The sequence below is a fragment of the Myotis daubentonii genome, chromosome 2, assembly GCF_963259705.1.
Source record: "Myotis daubentonii chromosome 2, mMyoDau2.1, whole genome shotgun sequence".
In the NCBI taxonomy this organism is placed as follows: domain Eukaryota; kingdom Metazoa; phylum Chordata; class Mammalia; order Chiroptera; family Vespertilionidae; genus Myotis; species Myotis daubentonii.
In genome coordinates this window covers 22,847,207-22,873,142 of record NC_081841.1, presented here as the reverse complement: position 1 = coordinate 22,873,142, position 25,936 = coordinate 22,847,207, and the positions used below count along the sequence as shown (strand labels likewise).

General features: G+C 42.4%; 1 protein-coding gene across 1 annotated transcript; it reads right to left on the bottom strand.

The window, feature by feature from the left end:
- Positions 1-9,045: 9,045 nt before the first annotated feature.
- On the bottom strand, positions 9,046-23,620 carry SLC2A3 (solute carrier family 2 member 3). Its single transcript, XM_059682137.1, has 10 exons — positions 23,339-23,620; positions 21,222-21,314; positions 20,620-20,780; positions 17,727-17,967; positions 16,226-16,388; positions 15,752-15,939; positions 14,474-14,578; positions 13,746-13,847; positions 13,063-13,266; positions 9,046-11,436 (listed from the first exon to the last, which is right to left on the bottom strand). The coding sequence occupies exons 1-10, from the start codon at positions 23,351-23,353 to the stop codon at positions 11,224-11,226; spliced, it is 1,485 nt and encodes a 494-aa protein (XP_059538120.1). The 5' UTR covers positions 23,354-23,620; the 3' UTR covers positions 9,046-11,223.
- Between the last annotated feature and the right edge of the window lie 2,316 nt (positions 23,621-25,936).

The window sequence follows — 25,936 nt, the reverse complement described above, 5'->3', positions numbered from 1 at the left end:
TCCTTCTCTAATTCAGGTTCTAATGGTGAGGCCTTTGTCTGGGCGGGTATAAAGTCTCCATTCTTCCTCCCTCAGCACTGCTAAGGACAGGATCATTGGGGAGGTCTCCTCACCTAGGTGAAGCTGTGCTGAGCCATCTGGAGCAAAAGTGATTTCTGCCTCCATTTTTGGCTAAAAGGTCTCTACCCATTAGGGGCACTGGACAGTCTGGCAAGTACAGGAATTCATGAATTACTTGATGACCGCCAAGTTGGCATCAGCGAGGGCGACAGAATGGTCTACCGGTCTGGTCCCCAGTAGCTCCAATAATGGTGACCTCCTTTCCTGAGAGAGGCGCTACTTTCTGAGTGACTACTGAGTGCTCAGCTCCCATAGCAACCATAAAGTCCACGTTCTGGCCCCCAATTTTCATTCTGACCATGGGCTTGTGGGGGCCTAGCTGAAGTGAGCCCGGTCTGTCCTAGTGGGAATCGGCCATTGCTAGCTCAATGAGATCTGCTTCAGGTGGCTCTGGTTGATAACAACTGGGCGGAAAAGGGGGCACAGTCTTCTTACTTTGCCGTTTGGGACAGTCATTCTTCCAGTGTCCTGTTTCCTTACAATAGGCACACTGGTCTCATCTCAGGCTCACTCTTCCTTTTGCCCGTGGTCTGTATCCTTGCTGATCTGTCTGGGAGCCTGAGCCTCTAAAAGCCGCTGCTATTATATTGGTCCTTCTTTGTATTCTCTTTTCTTCCTCCTTCCTTGCTGCACTGTCTCGACTGGCTTCTCAGTTTTATCACCAGCCATTTTGCAAGATGGGAAAGAGCGAGATTGGTATTATTTCTTTAAATATTTGATAGAAGTCATTGTCTGGAACTGGAGATTGTTATGGAGCAATTTTTTAAAAATAATGAATTCAATTTTTTTATAGAAATCTGATTAAAGACTAATCAGTTTAATGTCCATTTTGTGCCTGTCAAGGAATTTTTCTATATCATCAAACTGTTAAATTTGGTTTAAAGTTACTCATACTAACTATTATTGTTTTGATGTCTTTAGGGTATTTCATTTTTAAAATTTCTGATGTTGGTAAATTATAATTTCACCCTTTGGTTTTTGGTCAGTCTTGTTATTGATTAATCAAATTTTTAAATCTTCAAATAACTAATTTTTTACTTTATTTTCTCTAGCCTACTGGCTTTCTATTTCATTGATTTCTGTTGTTTTATTTTCTTTCTTCTACTAACTTTTTTTTTATTATTTTGTTTTATTGCTTAAAGCATTACAAAGAGTATTACATATGTCTCCTTTTATTTTTTTTTTTCCCTTGACCTTCCTCCAGCCCCTTTACTCCCCAGTGTCTTGTGTCTATTGGTTATGCTTATATGCATGCATACAAGTCCTTCGGTTGATCTCTTACCTACTGGGCACATGCTCTGAATAGGAATCGAACTGGTGACTCTTTGGTGCATGAGACGATGCTCAACCAACTGAACGACACTGGCCAGGGCAATATTTATTTCCTCGAAGTATATTTTATCTGCTATCCTCCATTCTATTTTGAACCTCTGTCAATCAAATTTTCATTAACATCTCTTCACCAAAACTGTTCCTGTCAAGATCACTAATGATCTCCATATTGTTAAATCCAATAGCAATTCTCAGTTCTTATGTTATTAGACTATAAAAAAATCAGCTTTTCTACATAATAAAGATTATTCTAAGTCACATATTAAGACACAAATTCAATTAACACAAAAAAATTGTTAATGTTTAACTCCCATGGACAAACATTATAATACCTTTATAGATATTCAATATTATACTCTGCTTTGTTCTTCTAAACAGCATTACCCTTTTGTTTTCAAATGTATATTTGACCTTGTTTCTAATATGTTATCAGTGTCCATTTCACAATCATGAATATAAATATCAGTATACCTTTTCCAATAACCTTTTTGGCATTTTGCTTTCTTCCTATACCAGTGATGGCGAACCTATGACACGCGTGTCAGAGGTGACACGCGAGCTCATTTTTTTGGTTGATTTTTCTTTGTTAAATGGCATTTAAATATATTATATAAAATAAGTATCAAAACTATAAATCTTTGTTTTACTATGGTTGCAAATATCAAAAATTTTTATATGTGACACGACACCAGAGTTAAGTTAGGGTTTTTCAAAATGCTGACATGCTGAGCTCAAAAGGTTCGCCATCACTGCCCTATACTGCAGTTCTCATAAATGGCAATGCTTTATTTCTAATGTTTCTGTGGTCTTTCTCCACAGAAAATTGGCATTTTTTTAGAAGGATGTAGAGCAATACAGATCCTGAGAACAGTGGAGGTGGGGTTCCAGGATTTGACCAAGTGTGCATATGGTAAAACCTCTGATATCTTACTTCCTTCAGTGTCCAGGAAACTCCACAACCAAGCTGTTTTTAGAGAGATTATGCAAATAGAGACACATCCCCCAACTGGTTTGGGGATTGAACTTGCAACCCAGATCCATGCCCTTGACCAGGAATGAAACCCTCAACCCTTCAGTGCAGGGCTGATGCTCTAACCACTGAACACACTGCCCAGGACTGTTTTATTTTTACATAATTTATACATTTTAAAGTTTACCCATTTAAAGTGTACAATTCTATTTTTTTCATCATTTTTACAGAGGTGTGGAAACATATGCTAATGTCAGAGTGTTTCTATGGCCCCAAGAAGAAACTTTGAGCCCTGGCAGGTAGCTTATTTGGTTAGAGTGTTGTCCTGATACACCAAGGTTTCAAGGTTTGATCTCCCTTCAGGGCACATACAAAAAGCAACCAATGAATGCATAAAGAAGTGGAACAACAAGTCAATGTTTCCTTCTCTCTCTCTCTCTCTCTCTCCCTCAAGTCAATAAATAAAAAAAAAGAAAAGAAACTTTTTACCCATTAGAAATCATTCCCTATCCTCAGCTCCTTCCTTATTTCCTCCTTTAGTTTCTGGGCCACCACTAAGCTACCTTCTTTCTCTCTAGAATTGCTTGTTCTGGAAATTTCATGTAAATTGAGTCATATAATATGTGGTCGGTTGTGACTAGCTTCATATTCTTATGTTTTAAAGGTTCATCCACAGTATATATCAGTACTTCATTCCTTTTTATGGCCAAATAATATTGCATTTATGGATGTGCCACTTTTGTCTATTCATTCATCTGTAATTGCTACAAGGGCTCCAATCTGGGGTTATTGTGAATAATGCTGCTATGAACATTTGTGAACAAGTTTTTGTGTGGACATATGTTTTTATTTTTCTTGAATAATAGACCTAGGAGTGGAGTTGCTGTGTCATATGGTAACTATAATAATAAAAGCATAATATGCTAATTAGACCTGACAAAGCCGGGGTTGTGAGGGAAGCCTGGGTCTCGGGTGCCCGCCGGCAGTCGGAGGTAAGGTCCCGGGTGCCAGAGGGAAGCTGATGCCGGCAGCCAGGGGAAGGAAGACCTACTCTTGCATGAATTTCATGCATCGGGCCTCTAGTTTTATTTATAAACTCCTTTATTTTGTCTTGTTTCTTGTCCAAGACATATTCTTTTCAAAATATTCCTCATCTGATGTATACAAATGGTTCACAGATAAGTATAAATAGCTCCTAGCCATGTGAAAAAACTCAATCTCAATTTTTTAAAAAATGCCAACGTAAAGTACAGGATCCCTTTCTCACTTCAGATTGATAAGGATTGAATGTCTGATAATAGAACATTTTGGTATTTTGGTGAAAGTGTGTCTAAACTGGCACCCTTGTAGCTTGTTGGCTACTTAACTTTATTCCAGTCCTTGAGCGTTCAGCTAGACAAAGGTGCCCGTTCCAGATGAGAGAGAGAGAGAGAGAGAGAGAGAGAGAGAGAGAGAGAGAGAGATTTGAATTTAAGAATTTAATCTCTGGAATCTATCTTAATTCGTGATTCAACCCTACCAATGAAGTCACAAAGCCTAGAGCAATTCAGGAAGGGAAAATTCACTTCGGAATAAAAAGGGCAGGAAATACCTGCAATTGAAGGTTTGCTCCGTTCCAAATAAATCCTTGGTCAGAGCCAGAAATGGTTTTGGTGTCATGATCTTGGACAAAACATGATGACAGGTTCTTGGGCCACTCACGCCTGCGCAGGGAGGGCGGTTCGGCCTGCGGGAGACGCAGCCTGGCAGAGCCGCTCGGTGCGGGGCTGTGGATGCACCGGTACCCTGCGCGGCCTCCGGAGACCGCAGGGCCGGGGAGCGGCTGTGCTCTCTGGCGGCCGCGGCCCTGGCTGGGGGCGTGAAACCGCAGGACCACGGCAGCGACACGCCTGGCAGGATTCGTATTTAGCGGTGCCACCGCAACCATGGTCCGCGTCAAGGTTACAGGTTTGTTGTTAGATGATTAGTTGGTGCTACTCTTTGGAAACGGACACCAAGAGGTTCTCCATGGCGATAGGGGACGGTGCAAGGTCGTCGCGCAGCTCTGTGGCTCCAGGATGAGGCTGCCCTTCGCCTTTTTCTTGGGCGGAACTAGCTCTGGGCAGACCCGCTGGCTCAACCTCAGCTGGAGCTATGCAGGTGGAACCTTGGCCAAATTTCTGCAGCAAACACTTGTGGTTTAAAAAAACAAAAAACAAAAAAAAACGAGGGGCAGGGGGCACGTTTCAATTGGATTTTTTTTTAATATATTTTTTATTGATTTTTCACAGAGAGGAAGGGAGAGAGAGAGAGAGAGTCAGAAACGTCGATGAGAGAGAAACATCGATCAGCCGCCTCCTGCACATTTCCCACTGGGGATGTGCCCGCAGCCCAGGCACACGCCCTTGACCGGAATTGAACCCGGGACACTTCAGTCCGCAGGCCGACACTCTATCCACTGAGCCAAACCGGTTTCGGCTGGAATTTTTTTTTTTTAAATATATTTTATTGATTTTTTACAGAGAGAAAGGGAGAGAGATAGTTAGAAACATCGATGAGAGAGAAACATCGATCAGCTGCCTCCTACACATCTCCTACTGGGGATGTGCCCGCAACCCAGGTACATGCCCTTGACCGGAATCGAACCTGGGACCTTTCAGTCCGCAGGCCGACGCTCTATCCACTGAGCCAAACCGGTTTCGGCTCAATTGGAATTTTATTTCAAGTCCAGTGGCTTTGGGAGGTGTGGAAGGAGGAAATCCTTTCAACCAAGGACCACATCTTCAGCCAGCCACCTGACAATTATTGGGCCAGGTATCTATTGCCTCTCAGCTCCAAATTTACCCTTCAGTGGTGCTTGGTGGTAATGGATATAATTCCTTTAAATCATTTCTCTTTTAGAATGTTAAGCACAACGAAGTGTTCTCAGTGGATGGTACTGGACATCGTAGGAAGAAGGGATTTCTCCTGCTGGTGCACAGGTGAAGATGACAGAACCTTGGGTGGTGCCCTGCCCCAGCCATGCACCCCAGCAAGCTCCCTCACACCCCTCACACAGGTGATGGGCCCAGGTCTCCCACCCATATTGGTGACCTGACTCCCTCTTAACACTCACATATTTGACTACCAGCTGTGGCTCACCTGAAGCGTTGCCTTCTGCTTGCCTGGGGAATGCTCACCAGCTCTGGTTCGTGCCAGCCAGCCCATTTCTCTGCTCTCTAGTGGGATTGCCACTATGCCTTTTCTGTTAAGACCTGAACCTCTGCTCTTGGGAGGTGGCCTCCCTCTGGTGGTCCTTATTTAGATACTCTCCCCAGCTCTTGGATGCTATATTGAGTTCACAGGGAGGAAGGGAGAGGGTGGGAGGGAGGGAGGGATAGAAACATCCATGATGACAATCATTGATAGGCTGTCTCCTGCATGCCCCCTACTGGGGATAGAGCCTGCAACCTGGGCATGTGCCCGGACTAGGAATTGAACTGTGACCACTGAGCAACACTGGCTGGGCACATCTTTTATATTTTACTTCCTCTTATTATAGCTTGATTTTTTTATAGTAAACATTCCATGTTTAAATCAATGTGTGATTCTGTTTTCAGATAGGAGCCAGACTGATACACTTAATAAACATATAAGTGTATCAGGCATGAACATATAATGTTCTAGGCATGAACAATACAGATACTTGCTTTTATGGAACTTACATTCCACAGAGATAGTGTTAACTAAGACCTAACTCACAAGATAGACAGCCATGCAAAATTTTGAGGCAGAATATTCCAAGCAAAAAAGGACAAGTGTAAAGACCTAAGTGATAATGAACTTGATGTGCATGAGAACCTGAAAGACCAATGGATCTAGACTTCAGTGAACAAGGAGAGCAACAAGAAATGAGGTTGACACAGCAAACCTTGTAAGTAGGTAACCACATCTTGTTGTCAGGCAGTTTTGAGAATGAATGAAAGGACTATACTAAAAGTTACACTAGGGTAATAGGAGCAAACTGGGACTTACATAGTCACCCAATATATTGACCATAGTAGAGGAGTCTGGATACTATTTTTTTAAAAAATATATTTTTATCAATTTCAGAGAGGAAGGAAAAGAGAGAGAAACATCAATGATGAGAATCATGGATCAGCTGCCTCCTGTATGCCCCACACTGAGGATCAAGCCCACAACCTGGGTACGTGCCCCGACCGGGAATTGAACCCGAGACCCTTCAGTCCGCAGGCCAACGCTCTATCCATTGAGCTAAACCAGCCAGGGCTGGATACTATTTTAAGTGTGACAAGATGTAATTGGAAGGCTTTAGGTAGGGAGGGACATGATCTGATTTTTATTTTATTATTTTTTTAAAAAATATTTTTATCGATTTCAGAGAGGAAGGAAGAGGGAGAGATAGAAACATCAATGATGAGAGAAAAATCATTGATTGGCTGCCTCCTACATGCCCCCTACTGGGGACCGAGCCTGCAACCCCCGGCATGTGCCCTTGACCAGAATCAAACTTGGGACCTTTGAGTCCGCAGGCCAACGCTCTATCCACTGAGCCAAACTGGTTAGGGCATGATCTGATTTTTAAAAGCTCTCTCTAGTTACCTGGAGAATGAACTATAAGGAAGCAAAGGTGGGAAAAGGGAGTGAAGACAACAGTTATGAAGAATACTAGAGGCCCGGTGCACAAAATTCATGCACTTGGGGGTGGGGGGTGTCCCTCAGCCTGGCTTCTGGTGCACTGACCACCAGGGGGCAGCTCCTGCATTGAGCATCTGCCCCCTGGCGGTCAGTGTGCATCACAGTGATTGGTCGTTCTGCCATTTGGTCAATTTGCATATTAGCCTTTTATTATATAGGACTAGAGGCCTGGTGCACAAAAATTTGTGCACTGGGGGGGGGGGTGGAGGAGTCCCTCAGCCTGGCCTGTGCCCTCTCACAGTCTGGGACCCCTTGGGGGATGACCACCTGCTGGCTTAGGCCTGCTCCCTGGGTAATTGGGCCTAAGCTGGCAGTCAGACATCACTCTGGCAGCCTGGGAGTCCTCGAGGGATGTCCACTTGCCAGCGGGGAGCAGGCCTAAGCTGCAGTTGGATATCCTTAGTGCTGCTGAGGAGGCGGGAGAGGCTCCCACCACCACCGCTGTACTAGCAGCCATCAGCCTGGCTTGTGGCTGAGCAGAGCTCCCCCTGTGGGAGCACACTGACCACCAGGGGGAAGCTCCTGCATTGAGCGTCTGCTCCCTGGTGGTCAGTGTGTGTCATAGTGACCAGTCATTCCCAGTCTTTCTGCTGTTAGGGTCAGTTTGCACATTACCCTTTTATTATATAGGATAGAGGCCTGATGCACAGGTGTGGGCCGGCTGGTTTGCCCTGAAGGGTGTCGGGTGGGGGTCCCACTGGAGTGCCTGGCCAGCCTGGATGAGGGGTTGATGGCTGTTTGCAGGCTGGTCAAGCCCCCCGCCCCCAGTGGGGACCCTCACCCCATGGAGGTTTGGCCAGCCTGGGTAAGGGGCCGATGGCTGTTTTCAGGCTGGCCACACCCCCTTTAGGGTGGGGATGTCCCCACTGGGGTGCCTGGCCAGTCTGGGTGAGGGGCTGAGGGTCGTTTTCAGGCTGGCCAAGCCCCTCGGCAACGGAAGCTCCCAGCCTTTCCTTTTTTTTTTTTTTAATTCTGGGATTTATTTACCTTCTATAATTGAAACTTTGTTGCCTTCAGTGGAGCTCAGAGCTGGCCGCGGCAGGTGGAAGCTTGGCTTCCTCCATCATTGGGGCAACCAAGCCTCCTGCTCACTTCAGCTCCGTGGCTGCTGGCTGCCATCTTGGTTGGGTTAATTTGCATATAGTCACTCTGATAGGCTGGTGGGCGTGGCTTAAGGCATAGCAAAGGTAGTCAATTTGCATGTTTGTCTTTTATTAGATTGGATGGTGTACTCACTGAGACTCTTTCCTGACAGTCAGGGGGCAGTTCATTTTTTCATTCCGTCTAATACACAGAGTGCCATAGTGTAAAAATTATGTTGGAAGTGAGGAGGGCTGTATGGAGCTCATGCTTGGGCTGAGTGAAAATTAAAAGCAGCCATTCAAATTTTTAATATGTGAATGGAAACAGGCATGGGGGTGTCCAGACTGCATAAATGAAGTCATGGAGGTGCCAATGGTGCTGTAGTGGGTGAGGCATTTTCTTACATAATTGAGAGCTAAGTCTTAGGAAACGCCGCAGGGACCTTGCATTAGAGTGGTTGTGCCCACTATGGGGTGTAAGATTTTTTTTTCTATAGTTGATTGAAATCTACTGGAGGATTTTAAGGCGGATAGTGTTATATATATCATATGGATGCCCTGACATCAGTGTAGGATGAATTTTAATGATCAAAGACTGAAGGAGAAACGAAGTAGGAAAGAGCATGAGAGAGTAAAACAGAATTTTCACTGAGGAAAGAAAGTGACAATTTGTTAACTATGCAAAGCAATGCACCACAACATTTTAATTTCATGTGTATAACAAACAAGGAGCAGTATTTTCATTTGTTCGAGACTGTCTTATAAGAAACTTACTCAAGGTTACAACAGGTACTGAATGACCAAACTAGGATTTAAAGTGGATTTTGTTGAGGAAGGACAAAAACAAGACAAAAAACCAACATGTACATTCAGAATTTTTATTTCAAAACGAAGAACCACAGTAACATTAATAATATAAAACGTATTTGGAAATATTCACAATCTGGTCACTGAGAAATGGGGAAACTTCATACTGCCCACCCACGGTTTTGAGGAGCCAGAAGTGGAGGTGCAGTTGGAGGAAAGCCACCTGTCCCAGCAAAGTCCCACGTCATAGCTCGGAGTTTTTATCCAAAGGCTCAACGACCAGAGGGGATGGTAAGAACTGAGAACTAAAATATTGTCGTAGGCAAGGATTTGGCTGAAGGGCCTCAAATGTATAAGCACCAAGGAGGGGATGGGAGGTCAAGCAACATGAAAAAGGGAAAAGAGGGTGTCACCATTTATAAAAACACAGGGAACTAGACAGTGGAGGTGTCTGTGACCTATGGCAAGTGTAAATACCTTCATCTCATCTAACTCTTTGAAACCTTCCAGATTTACAAGTCTTAGTGTATTTCTCATCCCCTTGAAAAGAATGTCTCCTCCCCACCATGACTTCCTTCAAGCTCCCCTAGGAGGCCACATGTCCTGATTTCACACTCTCCTGCTCCCATTGTCTGAGTCTAGAGTGAGGCAGAGTTCTCTACATGTTAGGAAGAAAGCCACAGATGCAAATCCCACCCAGCAGAGGCAGTGCTACTTATATACCCAGGAATAAACGTTAACACATTCCATCCAAAAGGGGGCTGTAGGAACACAGAGGAAACAAGTTACCAATAAACGACTTGCACCCAGAGCAAAGTGACAGTGCACATACATTCATACTCTCTCAAGTGTGGGCTACACTGCACATTTACTCATACCATCTCCAACATGGTCTATGGGAAAGATTCAAGTGCCCTTCGGGCACTTGATATAATACTATGGTAACATGATAACAAGAGTAAGTTGACATGGAAACAGACCAAAACAGGCATGGGCTGACCCTAAAGCAGTAACATACTTCAACTAGGTAACAGTCATTCAGGAAAAATCCTCTCCCAATGCTGAGGTTACAAATTCCAAGTTAGCTATGAACACTCTCCTCTGAATTCTTTTAAAGCTATGGCTTAAAACTAAATTTAAAAAAATCTAAATATCTAAAATTTCCTAAAGAACAAAATGCAGAAAAACCAAACCTTTATCAAGAACCAATATTTTAGGTTGCTCTCCCACCAGATGAATGGTAGGAAAACTTAAAAAAATAATAAAAATAAAGTGAGTCCACTATAAGAGGAAGACGATTGATTTGAACAAACAACCTTCCCTTCTCTGGACTCCATCCAAAATCAGAACCCATCAACCACCATTAACTACAATGCCCACCTTAGTAATAATCCTAGATTTCAAGTAATACTACATATAATCTTAAACAAAGAAAACGTTCCAAAGGAAACCAGTAGCTTCTTTACACAGGCACATGACTTTTCTGACAAATTGAACTTGAGAATTTCCATCTGAAGGACAGAAATTGTTAAAAGGCAATCTGCAAACCTCACATACCTCATCATATACCTTCCAATAACGCATTACATTTCTGTGTAAATCTTCCCTTATTAAACTATAAACCTCTTCAGTATCAAATCTTCCACCCTATAAACTCTGTAAGTACTTCCCTCTAACCTCAATTTCCTTATGTTTTCATTATTTGGTAAAATTACACTTAAAAAAATAAATACTTATGCAATAAAACCAGAAGATAAAATAAATAAAACTCAAATTAATTTGCTCTGCAGAGCGGTATGGAAGTGAGGAAGATGCTCTTATGTAATTCCTCTCTGCCCTCCACACTCTCATGTCTATCTGTTTCCTGGTGAGTCTGAGGTTGGGGAACTCTTTCTCCCCTACATGCCCTCATGAGGCAATATTAGAACTTAAAGGAGGAAGAGCTGGCAAAGTTGTCAAATGCCAAGTAGCCAATCCCTCCTGAAATGAAGGTAGGTTCACTTGGTCTCTTCCAAACAGAAGAGAATGTCCAAGAAATGAAATGTTTAAAAAGCCACTGAAGATACAACTAACCCCAGCACTGGGGTCCTGTGAGTGCTCATGGAGTGTGGGGATGAGAAAAGAATCAAGTAGCAGCATTCAGAAACAGTCCTGGGTTACAACCTGATGAGATCTCTCCCCATTCAGGGAGAGGTTACTTTTCATGTTGGGAGGGAGGTGGGAAGGAAGCACGGCTTAGACGTTGGTGGTATCCTTATCAGGCTGCATGCTGTTCATCTCCATGGCGGCTTTCTCGGCTCTGTTAGCCATGTGTGCCTGCCCTTCAAAGCCTCGTGTAATGTCCTCAAAAGTCCTGCCGCGGGTCTCAGGGACTTTAAAGTAGGTGAAGACCAAGAAGATCACGAGGAAGCCGGTGAAGACAATAAACACGTAGGGTCCTAAATATTTCTACAAAAGGATTTAAAAAAAGTGTTGATATAAAAATCCTGTCACTGACAAACTTCCGTTTCCTCACATCCATATTTCCAATAGGCTTCAAGCCATAACCCTTTCATAGTTCATGAAAACAGTAAGGTTTCACCAGAGACTCACTTATTTTTTTTAAAATATATTTTATTGCCCTAGCTGATTTGGCTCAGCAGATAGAGTGTTGGCCTGCGGACTCAAGGATCTCAGGTTTGCCGAAACCGGTTTGGCTCAGTGGATAGAGCGTCGGCCTGCGGACTGAAAGGTCCTAGGTTCGATTCCGGTCAAGGGCATGTACCTGGGTTGCGGGCATATCCCCAGTAGGAGATGTGCAGGAGGCAGCTGATCGATGTTTCTCTCTCATCGATGTTTCTAACTGTCTATCTCTCTCCCTTCCTCTCTGTAAAAAATCAATAAAATATATTTAAAAAAAAAAAAAAAAAAAAAAAAAAAAAAAAAAAAAAAAAAAAAGGATCTCAGGTTTGATTCCGGTCAAGGGCATGTACCTGGTTGCGGGCACATCCCCAGTAGGGGGCATGCAGGAGGCAGCTAAATCAATGTTTCTTTCTCATCGATGTTTCAATATATATTTTATTGATTTTTTTACAGAGAGGAAGGGAGAGGGAGAGCGAGTTAGAATCATCGATGAGACAGAAACGTCTATCCCCTATTGGGGATGTGCCCGCAACCTAGGTACATGCCCTTGACTGGAATCGAACCTGGGACCTTTGAGTCCACAGGCTGATGCTCTATCCACTAAGCCAAACTGGTTAGGGCAGAGAGACTCACTTATGAATCCCATTGCTAACTTACTATATTTCTCCACAACTCTTTTTTTAAAAAATATATTTTATTGATTTTTTACAGAGAGGAAGGGAGAGAGATAGTTAGAAACATCGATGTGAGAGACACATTGATCAGCTGCCTCCTGCACACCCCCAACTGGGGATGCGCCCGCAACCAAGGTACATGCCCTTGACTAGAATCAAACCTGGGACCCTTCAGTCCGCAGGCTGACGCTCTATCCACTGAGCCTAACTGGTTAGGGCTCTCCGCAACTTTGTGTCACTCCTTTCCCTGTTCATTGAAATTAGCTGCTTCCAAATCCCTATTGAGTATTTTCGGATTTTCAGTTATCACTGTTAAAATCTATGTTTATGAAAGACTCACAGAAATAGGAAATGATTATAGATGTCCATTACAAATTCCTTTATCCAAATCAGCTCCAGGTCATTTTACAATCGAACGCACTTCATTCATTAACATCCTATGCTTTGTGAGCCTTTAAGATCATGAAGCCAAAATGCTAATTCAAATGATGGATTTTTAAGCATTAGTTTGAAATCCTTTGAGGCTTGGCTTATTCCTATCATTCTGCTTCTATTACTATCATTTCAGACCAGTGGCCTTTTAACAGTTCCCAGTTTTGCGCTCCTAATTCAGTCGTTTCTGCTCTTATTCCTTCTTTTTCTATGTATCATTAGAAATGGGGGGGGCGCAAGACACAGTTTAAAGCCCTTGAGATCTAATCCTTCATTCATATTGTAACATGGCTTACGTGGGTTGATTTCTAGATGGGCAAGGTGAGTTGTGCTTTGATTTACTTACTGCAGCTGAAGGGAAGAGTAGTCCAACCAAAAAGTTGGAGGTCCAGTTGGAGCAGCCAGCCACTGCCATTGCAGCTGGGCGGGGTCCCTGGCTGAAGAGTTCGGCCACAATAAACCAGGGAATAGGGCCTGGGCCAATTTCAAAGAAGGCCACAAACACCAAGATCGCCCCAATGCAAAGAAAGCTCATCCAGCTATAATCATCCTGTGTGAGGAAGCAACAGAGGAAAGTTAACGTTAAAGACAGCATGACCAGGCAGGATCTAGCTTCTCAGGCTTGAGCACTGACTGACTCTGAAAAGCCCCTTTATGTCCTGGGGTATAATGGACCTACCGGATTTAGAGTAAAAATTTGAGGTTTTTGAAACCCAGCTATATGATCACACATATATCATTTTTACTGAGATAATTTCATCAATTGTAAATGGAAATAGCCTCAAAATTACTTTAAGAATTAAATTGCATAATGTATTTTATAAGCTACATGTTATATAGATGTAAGGATTATAGCAGTTTCATTACCTATCGGTGGTGATCTACTTTTCTTAAAACTCTGGGCATGCTGTTTCTCCCAAATTTGACTTTATCAGTCTCCAGTCTCAACTGTTCACTGCCTTCCCAGAGAGTCAACATAACCTCTCCTTTCCCCCTCCCCTCCCTTTTCTTCACTCAAAGAGCACTCACCTTTAATAACAGGGAAATAGTCATGAGGATGGAACAACAAGCCATTCCTCCAAGGCCAATCATATGTAGAGTCCTCCTTCCTGCCCTTTCCACTAGAAACAGCTAAAAGAAGAATATAACATGACACTTCTGATTTCCTTTTCATGAAAACACTATGTAAGCTACCTGAATTTGCCTTAATAATAGCAGATACTTGTTATAGTCACACTTCCTCTTTTCCAGTTCCAAATTTAATATATCCTATATAACCCTTTCTATAACCTCCATCTCTCCCATCTATTCTAGATTTGTTTGAAAAAAGTGAAGACTACTTACACCCTCCATTCAATATTTCTCCCCACCCAGTACCCCATCAAAGAGGAATTAAACAACAACAGAAGATTTAAATAATGGTAGGGAGCCCGGCCGGTGTGGCTCAATGGTTGAGCATCGACCCATGAACCAGATGGTCACCGGTTTGATTCCCAATCAGAGCACATGCCCGGGTTGCGGGCTCTATCCCTTGTGAAGGACGTGTAGGAGGCACCTGATCGATGTTTCTCTCTCGCTGATGTTTCTATCTCTCTCTCTCTCCCTTCTCTCTCTCTGAAATCAATAAAAACATATTTTAAAAAAATAATAATGGTAGGGAAGTGGAAGTACTCACAACCCATCTTTGAACATTCATAGCAAGAATTCCTCCCCCACTAACTCCTGTCTCCCAAAAATTATCAAACCATCCAACTTACAGACACTATAGTGAAGATGGTATTAACCACACCGGCACCAATGGTGGCATAGATTGGCTCCTTAACACCAGCATCTTTGAAGATTCCTGTTGAGTAATAGAACACCTACAAGGAAACAAAAAAAGGTGCAACTTTCAAACAGCTATTGTGCATGGCAGCTGAAAAATAGGACCAACGTACTATTTTGACTATCAAGTGTGTTTTGCAAAATGCAACAAAATGGTTTTATCAAATCAATCAAAGACTGATGAGAAACTGTCAGGGCATGAATCAGTATTTAAAGAGGTGGGACAAAAGTGTTCTTTATATCCAAATATTTTACCTGAAAATGGGTAGAAGGTATACTATCTTCTCTTTTCAAAACCAAGACTCAAAAGCAGGAAGTTGGTATTTACATAGAATATAAGGGATACCTGCCAATTACTAGCTTCCCATTTTGCACCCTATCTCAGCTATCATAGTCTCTATTCTAGTTGTAAAAAATAGACACAATGGTAAGGCACCTCAGTCTAAGTTGCTACTGTGCTTCCACATTTCTTGATTTTCTAATGGTTCCCCAGGGCTTTTCATGGATTTTAGGATGTCAAATCCTAAAGAAAAGCCAAGGCATGTCAATTCTCAGATATCTACTTCGGTTGTATGGCCTACATTGTCACTGATGATACCATATAAGGTAGATCAGAGTTAGAGAGGGCTGGAAATAAAAAATGAGTGGTCAAAAAAATCTGTGTTGTATTATATAGTAAAAAAAGCCTAGAAGAAGACAAAAATTAACCATCTGCTCTAAGACAAAGTGTAAAAACTTTTCATTTTTATTTTTATTTATTTTATTTATTTATTTATTTATTTTTTTAAATTTATTGCTTTTTTACAGAGAGGAAGGGAGAGGGATAGAGAGCCAGAAACATCAATGAGAGAGAAACATCGATCAGCTGCCTCCTGCACGCCCCCTACTGGGGATGTGCCCGCAGCCAAGGTACATGCCCTTGACCGGAATCGAACCTGGGACCCTTGAGTCCGTAGGCCGACGCTCTATCCACTGAGCCAAACCGGTTCTGGCTCATTTTTATTTACTTTCTCATTTTTCCACATGGGAAACATGTACTATAAATTTAAGAAATAAAACCAAATCAAAACTTGAATAAACAACATTTTCTGAGTAGCTGCTACATGCCAAATATTGTGAGGGGCTATGTAAGTAGGTGAGCTATTTACCTCTGGTCAGGTGTTTTAAGTGAAATATTGAAGGATATCTTGGACACAAAAATTGATACTCACAGCATTGATTCCAGAAAGTTGCTGAGAGAGTTGGAGCATGATGGAAATCATGATGGGCTGTTGGTAGTTCGGCGATCTGAAGAGCTCCAGCACAGTGGCTTGTTTTTCTTGTGACATCCTAACACTCTCATCTTTCATCTCCTGGATGTCCTGAGCCACGTCTTGGGTGCCCCACAGCCGCTGGAGGACTGGTGAAGAGAAGAGGAAAGGATAAAGGTAAGGTGCTATCCCAAATCCATAAGACAGCTAGGGAGAAGCCACCCAAGATGAGCCCCAGACATGGCTAATCAATCAGCACCCGTGTCTTAATTTACCTCCTCACCTCATTCTTTAGGGGTTGAAGTTCCTAACTTAATAATAATTAGGAAACTCTTCACTTGGGTTCTGAGATAACAAAAAATAGATCCAATATCCTCATCCTAAAACAAATCACAACCCTACGATTCTTACAGTAAACATGTGAAGGATACTCACTCTTTCTAGCACTGTCTTCTTCCTTTCTGTTAATCAGCAAGAATCTTGGACTTTCTGGGCAAAATGGAAGGGCTATGATTTGTAGGAAGGATGGAAGGATGGTGAAGCCCAATAGCACGGGCCAAAGGTCTTCCGTTCCCAAGATGATATTCAGACCAAAGACCTAGAAACCAGACAAAGGTAATACTATCAATCCCATGTTTAATAGGCCATAAATTAAATGAAATAAAGAAAAATTCCAGGAAATTATCCATTCTTTTACTATCCTGTTGCTTTTTCAGTTGTCTGTGAGCTATAATAATATCTGAAACTTACATATAATTGAACTAGGGGCCCGGTGCACGAAATTCGTGCACTGGGTGTGTGTGTGGGGGGGGGGGACGGGGGGAGTGTCCCTCAGCCCAGCCTGCCCCCTCTCACATACTGGGAGCCCTCAGGCGTTGACCCCCATCACCCTCCAATCGCAGGATCGGCCCCTTGCCCAGGCCTGACGCCTCTGGCCTAGGCGTTCGGCCCGGGCAGTGGGGACCCGCAGCTGCAGCGGCCCCACGATCATGGGCTTCGCTTTAGGCCCAGGCAAGGGACCCCTAGCTCCTGGGACTGCCAGCTTCGACCGTGCCCAGCTCCCATCCCTGGCTCCACCCCTCCTTCCTGCTATCACTGGCCAGGGCGGAAAAGGCACCTGATTCTCTGATCATGGCTGGGGGGCAGGGCAAAGGCGGCCCCGGGGCCGCCTTTGCCCTGCCCCCCAGCTCTTAGCTCCCCCCTGGGTTTCCAATCACTGTCAGTGGCAGAGGGCTTCTTCCTGCTTTCCCTTTCGCCTCCCTGCATTGTGCCTACATATGCAAATTAACCGCCATCTTGTTGGCAGTTAACTGCCATCTCAGTTGGCAGTTAATTTGCATATAGCCCTGATTAGCCAATGAAAAGGGTAGCTCGTACGCCAATTACCATTTTTCTCTTTTATTAGTGTTGATATGTGCCATTTTTGAGTACTTTACCTATGTTAACTTTTTAAATTAAATCTTCTTTTTAAAAAATATATTTTTATTGATTTAAGAGAGGAAGGGAGATAGAAACATCAACGATGAGAAGGAATCACCAATAGTCTGCCTCCTGCATGCCCCCCTACAGGGCGATCAAGCCCCCAACCTGGGCATGGACTTTGACCAGGAATCAAACCCATGATCTTCTGGTTCATAGGTCGACCACTGAGCCACTCTGGCCAGGCTATTAACTCTTTTTAAAAATTAGTTGTTTTTTTACTTCATTTTTAGAGAGCGAGAAAAAGGGAGAGGGAGAGAGAAACATTGATGTAAGAGCTGCCTCCTGTACACCCCCTATTGGGGTTGGAGCCCACAACTCGTGCATATGCCCTGGCAAGGAACCAAACCAGCAACCTTCCGGTGCACAGGATAATGCCCAACTGAGTCACACCAGCCAGGGCTATGTTAACTCTTAATGAGTCTTGGAAACTAACACTCGTTAAGTTCTAGCGTACCTGGGCTACCAGAATCCCGATAACGATGCCCAGCTGGTTCAGAGTGCCAAAGGCTCCCCGCAGGGCAGTAGGAGATATCTCTCCAATGTACATGGGCACAAATCCTGTGCAGAGTCCGCAGAAGAGGCCAATGATCAACCGGCCCAGGATCAACATTGCAACTGACTCTGCTATTTTGCAGAATCCCATAAGGCAGCCACCAGTGATAGCCAACAGATTGACAATAAGCATTGAATTGCGCCTGAAAATTTAAGCAAAAACAAGTTAGCAAAACAATCCCAACTTTCCCCTTCTTTCCTTATTATTCAATTCCCCAAGCTCAAACATCTTTAAAAAATACTTTTTAATTTATTGATATTTAGGGAGAGAGAGATGGAGAAGGGAAGGGAGAGTGAGTGAGATCAATTTGTTTTTCCACTTATTTATGCATTCATTGGCTCAATTTTATATGTGCCCTGACTGGGGATTGAACCCCCAATTTTGGCATTATTAGGACGACAGTCTAACCAACTGAATTACCTGGACAAAGCATACATCTTCTCTTTTTATTTAACTTTTCTATTTTCTATCATTAGAACATTTCTAGTTGGGATAACAGGATCAGTGGTCATTATACCTCTATATGCATAAAATTCACCTAGAGAATGTGTTTTAAGATTCTCCTCTTTTAAGTTGTACCTGTAGCCTAGCATTTTAGCAGGCACTTTATTTTTTAATTGAATTTATTGGGGTGATATTGGTTGATAAAATCATATGTTTCAGGTGTACAATTCTATAATACATCACCTGTATATTGTATTGTGTGTTCATCACCCCAAATCTCTTTCCATTTTCATTTATGCCCCCTATACCTTCTTCTACCTCCCCCTACCCCTCTTTCCCTCTGGTAATCACCATGCTATTGTCTGTGTCTGAGTTTTATGTTTGTTTTGCTTAATCCCTTTTTCATCCAGCCCTGCAACCCCCATCACTTCTGACAGCTGTCAGTCTGCTCTCTGTAGCTATGAGTTTGTTTGTTGGTTTATTTTATTCATTAGATTCCACATATACATGAAATCATGGTACTTGTCCTCTGACTGGCTTATTTCACTTAGCATAATGCTCTCCAGGTCCATCCATGCTGTTGCAAAGGGTAAGATTTTAGCAAGCACATTAGGCCAGTAGTTCTGAAAGTGATCCATACATAGATTTTGCTAGAAATTAAAATTACCCCTCTCCATATTTATCAAATAATTAGGTTTGACTCTGGGGTGAGGGTCCAACAATCTGTGTTCTAAAAAGTCCTCGAGGTGATTTGGTGCAGGCTCAAGTTTGAGAACTACTGCCCTAGGCAATTCTGCCCTAGCAGGTCTATGAACATACCCAAGAGATATTTTTGGACTAATGCTTCTTATTGCATTTAGTTATAATGCAGTTGCTTAGGCATATCACCAACATACTGATGATGATAGATTATTTCAGACCAAGTTTTTCCACATCACAAAAAAAAGGAATGCGAACAGCAGCTTCAGCTCTCCCTGGGGTGGACTGTGGTGATGTCATTAACAGTTAGTATTGGTAACCAGTATCAAATAATAAATTACTACATTTATGTACTGAAAATGTGGCAGATGGAGCCACTGAAACAGCTGATAGAAGACTGAAATAAAAGATTAACACTGAAAAGTTACTAAAGCTGTTGGGAAGGACCAGCACCATGAACTTCAACAATGAGTCTCAACTCAGGTGGCCACTGAAATTACTTTGGGAGCTTTGAAAAATACTGATGCACAGGTCCTGGCCTGGCACTTTTAAAAGCTTCCAAGGAGATACAGAGAACACCCTTTCAAGAGAAAAATCTCATTGTTCATTCTCAATTTTACCTTTTTCTACATTCCTTTTCCTGTTCCCCCCTCCTTTATTGGTTCTCTTGCTAATAAAATAACAGGAAGAAGCCATGCTAGTTCTGGAAAACCCACGTTAAAATTTTAATGATTTTAGTAGACAAAAATTTAATCCCTTCAAAAACAAAAATAAAATATTATCGGATAAAATAGTTTGCTTTCATTTATTAAAAACTTGAATTCGGCCAGGCCAGTGTGGCTCAGTAGTTGAGTGTCAACCTATGAACCAGGTCACAGTTGATTCCTGGTCAGGGTACATGGCCAGGTTTTGGGCTCGATCCCTAGTAGGGGCATGTAGTAGGCAGCCGATGGATGATTTTCTCTCATCATTGATGTTTCTATTTCTCTCTCCCTCTCCCTTCCTCTCTCTGAAATCAATAAAAACACATTAAAAAACAAACTTGAATTCCATTTATGTTTCCAGAATATCTAATCAGCAAACTAAATGGTTCTTTCACTAGTCATTAATTGAAAGTATTCTACCCTCTAAGATATTTATTTTATTAAGCCAGTATAGGGTGAGAAGATACAATTTTCTTTTTCTTTTTTCAGGAAAAAAAACATTTCAGGTTAGTTATTTGGCCATGATTTAGTTATTTGCCAAAGATTAAGGATTAAAAAATATTTCCTCCCTATCCTGTTGTGTAAAATAATGAAGATATTTGCATAAAACCCCCAAAATTTTAAAGAAAAGCAAACAACTGACCTTTTTAAAATAAAGTATGTTTCTGAGACACTTCAATGAACTTTATTAGAAAACAGAATTAGTGTAAACTGGACTGCAAAGCCAATCATTCCCAAGGCCCACCTCTTGATGGCTGGGTGGAAGCTATGCAGGGCAGTAGAGCCCCAAGCAAGAGTAGTCAGTGTCAATTAGACTAGGTTTCCCTTGGTCAGAATTTGAGGTGCTCTCATTCAAATGTGTGATTACCATCACATCCTAATTCTCAATACCTGTCCTCAGTGCAACCAGAATAGGCCCCCTCCCTTGTCCAGTTTCTGGCCAATACCTGCCAAAGCGGTTGACAAAGAGTCCAACGGAAAAGGATCCAATCATACCACCCACGGAGAAGATAGCCACAGACAAGGACCAGAGGGACGTCAGCAGCACGTCACTGGGAACGTTTTCTAAATGCTCTTCCAAAGTGTAATTGATAAAGTCCCTTATGATCTGCAAATTAAAATAATTGGTGGGAGGGCAGAGTGTTACCGTTGGATGAGAAAAGAGACAAGTATTGGGGGTCTTCCCTTCCCTAAAATACAATATTACAATTACTGCTTTATAGGTAGAGAACTAGATGGGGATGGAAGAGAGGTAACAGGTTGGAGTTAATGTTTCTCTGAAAAGAATTTTTATTTGTTCTGAAAATCCCAGCAGGTAGTAGTACTGATATTCAGTGAATATTCCAGCCCTCTCCCAAGTGCCTTCTTTTTTCTTTGTAATTAACTCCTAAGGGATAATAAAGGAAGTCTATCACCATAGGGTGAGAGGAAGAATGGGTACAGTGCGGGATATAGGGAATAACTGCGTTTTGTTTTAATGGTTCAAGTAGACTTCCTTACCAACAGTATGTACTCATTACAATTCTAACTCTAGTTGCCTGGTACTCACCACCTCAGGGGCATTGATGACTCCAGTGTTGTAGCCAAACTGGAAAGAGCCTATTGTAGCAATGGTGATGGCAAAGATCAGAGGTGCGGTGACCTGGGGGTGGGTAGGGGAGGAAGAAACAGTACTTAAAACTCTTGATAACTGCCTCTTATTAATTAAGGAGACGTATTACGACAGCTGGTCCTAGGAGTGGTATAAAAAGAACAAGCCTGGCTGGCATGGGCCTAGGAACCAGGGGTCACAGGTTCGATTCCCAATCAGGGCACATGCCGGGGCTGTGGGCTCCATTCTCAGTGTGGGGCATGCAGGAGGCAACTATCCGATGATTCTCTCTCATCATTGATGTTTCCACCTCTTTCTTTCCCTCTCCCTTCCTCTCTGAAATCAATAAAAATGTGTATTTTTTAAAAAGAACAAAAACTTAATGAGATTTAGATAATGAATAGGAACACAAAAGAACAGGTTATCACTGAAGTCCTTATCTAGAAATATATGGACAAGCATTGTAAACTTAAGGAGGCAAGAAAATTTAGAAAGTAAACAGTTAAAAGGAACTGAGTTAGCCAGTTTGGAATTCAAAATATTGCCCCAGGTAAAAGCAAACAGCAGTACCCGGAGGATGGAAAGAACTTAGCAGCAGTTCTCAACCTGTGGGTCGCGACCCCTTTGGGGGTCGAACGACCCTTTTACAGGGGTTGCCTAAGACCATCGGAAAACACATACATAATTACATATTGTTTACAGTAGCAAAACTACAGTTATGAAGTAGCAACGAAAATAATTTTATGGTTGGTGGTCACCACAACATGAGGAACTGTATTAAAGGGTCGCGGCATTAGGAAGATTGAGAACCACTGACTTAGGAGGACAGGGTAAAGACATTTAGAATTCCTAAGAACAGATTATTTTGGAAACAGCTAGATCCAGTGCAGTCTCTCCTGTACCCTGCATTCCACAGAAGCCCCAGAGTGGTGGCGGTGCATTTATATTTATCACTGAGCTGCTCTTTATCTCTCTTTGGATCACGTAATCTATGGTGTCTACTATAGATACCATTGTATCCTGGCCCCATTTGTAATTCTGCCCGTTTACTGTACTGCTATCTCCCACCCAGCAGGGGGAGAGCACAAGCTCACTCCCAACCCCACATACAGAAGACATTTCTTGGGGGAAGGGGACAGAAATCAACTCAGTCATCTCTCAGCTTCCCAGGAATAACTCAAGGGGTTGTTATCTTAAATTTCCACCTCAAAGTAGCTCAAAATCTATGCCTGAGTCCATCTTCAACCTCCCCCAAACATTATTCTCCAGTCTGACAAGAGTGGCAGGCTGAGAATTTCAATTGCCCAAAATGACCTTGCCTCCCAGGCAACTAGGTATAAGGACTCCTGAGGCCCCCTGCCACTGCATAGCTCTTTCTGATGAATTCTTTTCCCCTGAGTTAAAACCTCTTTCCCCCCTCATCATACTATCATTGAGTCCCTTTTCTTCTTCCTTCACATTTTTCATCTCTTATCTTCATTTTCAAATTTATTTACCTTCATGAAAATGCCTTTCTCCCTAAATATACTGCATACATAATACACAATAATAATAACTGTATCATGTGCTCACAGTCATAACAACACTAGGAAGAACAATGACAATTCTCTCTCCTTAGTACTCAGAAAATCCCATAGGTCATAGAACAGATGGCTGGGCACCAGGCCTCCAAACAAATCTCAGGTCTTTTCAAGGCCCAATGCTTCCAGAGAAATCCTCAGACTGCACCTGGCCCCACACTTGTCATCAACACAACCGAGCAGCCGCTGATGCCCTGTCCACTCCATCAGCTCATCCTCAGTAGAGTGTAATTATGTTAAATAAACCTGAGAAACAAGCACAACTTCTCCAGGTGACTTTCCCTGAGACAGGAAGGTGATGGAGCTGGAATAAATCCTTTATAGGATATGAGAATCAAGGAGAACTGGTGAAACTGTAGCACTGCAGGCGGAAGGAAAGGGCCTGAAGATGGCTAGATGACAGAATAAAATAGAACACAGCAATCACCATTATGGTTTCCCTTTCAGAGTGTACCCCAAACATGCAAAAATAACTGGTAATTGTATCATCCTTACCTTATGTGTCCCCATGGCCCTAATTTAATTCTTTTCGAATCTTCAAGAAAGATCTGGAGGGGGATTCCAGAGACACCTTTTTCAGCCAACAAAACCTTAAAAATGTCCTTCTCTGGCAGCAAGTCTCTCTTCAGGTCCTCAGGATTGCTCTACATCTCAGCCTCACACTCACTCTTGCGGTTAAAAGTGCACACCAGTCACCAATTTATAATCCTGGGAAGGGTGGAGCCAGGAAGGGAGCCGAGCCCCCAGCCCTTCCCCTGCTCCTCCCCCAAACAACCTCGTGATCTCGTAACATCAAATTCAGACCTCACCCTAGGCAGCACCTCCCTCTGCCCACTTTTAAAACCACATCCTTTTCCATACCCACTACGTCTTCTTGAGCGTCTTCCCTTTTCTAAAGCAGCTACAGCCTCTCTTAGTTTCACAGACAAAATGCTACCAGAAAAGCCTGCAGGGAAGGGCAAATTCACTTTATTTTTGCTCTCACAACTGCTCAGAATTGAATCAACCTGTCCGGAGACAAAATGCCTTTTCCCCTATATGTGTGTAAGTGCTGTATATGTAAGGCCAAGTGGAGTGGGTGTTATCTGAGAGTTAAGGTTGTTTGAAGGAGTGTAAGCAGAATTCACAATCCTATGAATTTATCAGCTGCTTTTTGATTGTTGATTGGGTCTACAATCTTGAAGGGGGGGAAAGGACAGTCTGGGAGAAGAAAACAGAGGGAAGAACTGAGCCAATTTATGTCTCTAGTTGTCCTCTAATTGGCATAATCGCCCCAGGTAGGAGGGAAACCTGAATATCCAGAAGCTAGACCAACTCCCCTAAGCTGCAGGAAGGAGAAAACTAAATGCCTATAGGATAAGATCCAAACTCTTTTTGTTTGTTTGTTTTGTTGTTTTTATATTTTGGGGAATCCAAACTCTTTAATATTGCATCCACCAAACACCCACTTTTAATTCTACCCTTTCTGCAAGCTTTGCCTCTAGTCTCAGGTTTATAGCATGTAGTGATAGGACAATTATCAAATTCAGCTAAACAGGTATTTGCTGCTACTCTCCAAGGAACTGGGATTCACGAGTATATAGGACAAAAGAGTCCTGGCCCTTAAGGAATTTATGTTTCTCTTCTTCCACTTAAGAAAAGGGGAAAGAGCGCGGAGGGGACAAGACCAATTGTTTTTTACACAACTGGAGATAATTATCAATATCCTATTAATTATGCACTGAATTTTTTGAAAGAAACATGTGAGCTAAATATCTCATTACGTATTAAGCTATACAAGAAAATGAGCAGATCAGTAGAAAAAAACAGAAAAGCCTGCAGGGAAGGGCAAATTCACTTTATTTTTGCTCTCACAACTGCTCAGAATTGAATCAACCTGTCCGGAGACAAAATGCCTTTTCCCCTATATGTGTGTAAGTGCTGTATATGTAAGGCCAAGTGGAGTGAGTGTTATCATATTCCTCTATATGAAGAGAGGAATGTGAAGGATAACAAAGAAGAGGCTCCAGTGTGAGAGTAAACAAAGCAAAACAAACTAGTTGTGGTTAAAGAGTTGGGTAAGTGCCAGATAATATCAGGGATTTGAGGGGGTTGGGGAGAGAAATACCATTGGTCAAATTCCTAATGCCCATTACTTTGTAGCCCAGCAACCCCTTAAGTAGTGGGGGCAGGGGGTGGGAGGGGGAGAGAGGGAGTGGGTTGAGGGAAGCATAGTTTTTCTAGGTAAATCAAAGGAAATGTATATTCCTTTGGGGGTTTGGGTTGAGGGCCTAGAATTCAAACAGAAACTACTGGACATGAAACAAACCGCATTATCTTGTCTCCTTTCCTTGAACCAGGATATTTTCTAAAGCGGAGAGAACTGAGGACCAGTGAAAGTCTATGTCTAAGGAAATGTTCCCTGAGGGCACACCTCCCCTCCCCCATCTCATCCTGTTTTCCCGGAAACATGGAGCCTAGAGGCCCCTTTAGTTACCACAGCAACTGAATTAGCAGGTGAAGGACAATGGATATCCCCTTTGGCAGCGCTAATAGAAATATAATTTGAGCCACTTATGTAATATTAAATTTTCTAGTAGCCACATTACAATTTTTAAAAGAAACAAGAGAAATTTATTTTAATAATTATTCCATTTGACCCAATATATTCAAAATAATATCATTTCAGCATGTAATCAACGCAAAATTAAGTTAATTCATTTTTTTCTGCCAAGTCTTCAAAATTCAGTGTATATTTTACATTTACAAAACATCTTCATTTTAGATTCTAAGTTTTCTATAGTTCAAGTAATCTCTTTTTCTATCAAAACAATAAAGTTGTGTTTAATGGAAAAAATTTTTTAATTGCTTCAATTTAAAATTAGTGATTCACTCCCTTAGTCCCACTGGCCATGTCAAAGTACTCAACAGCTACTCGAGGCTCATGGCTGGACCTTGCAGCTAACAGTAAGACCACCACACCACACTGCCCTCTTTCCCGTAGTCTTTTCTCCATTTTCTTTTTTATCTTTGGCTTTATTATATGTCTTACAAGGTCATTCTTTTTTTAAAATATATTTTTATTGATTTCAGAGAGGAAGGGAGAGAGAGATA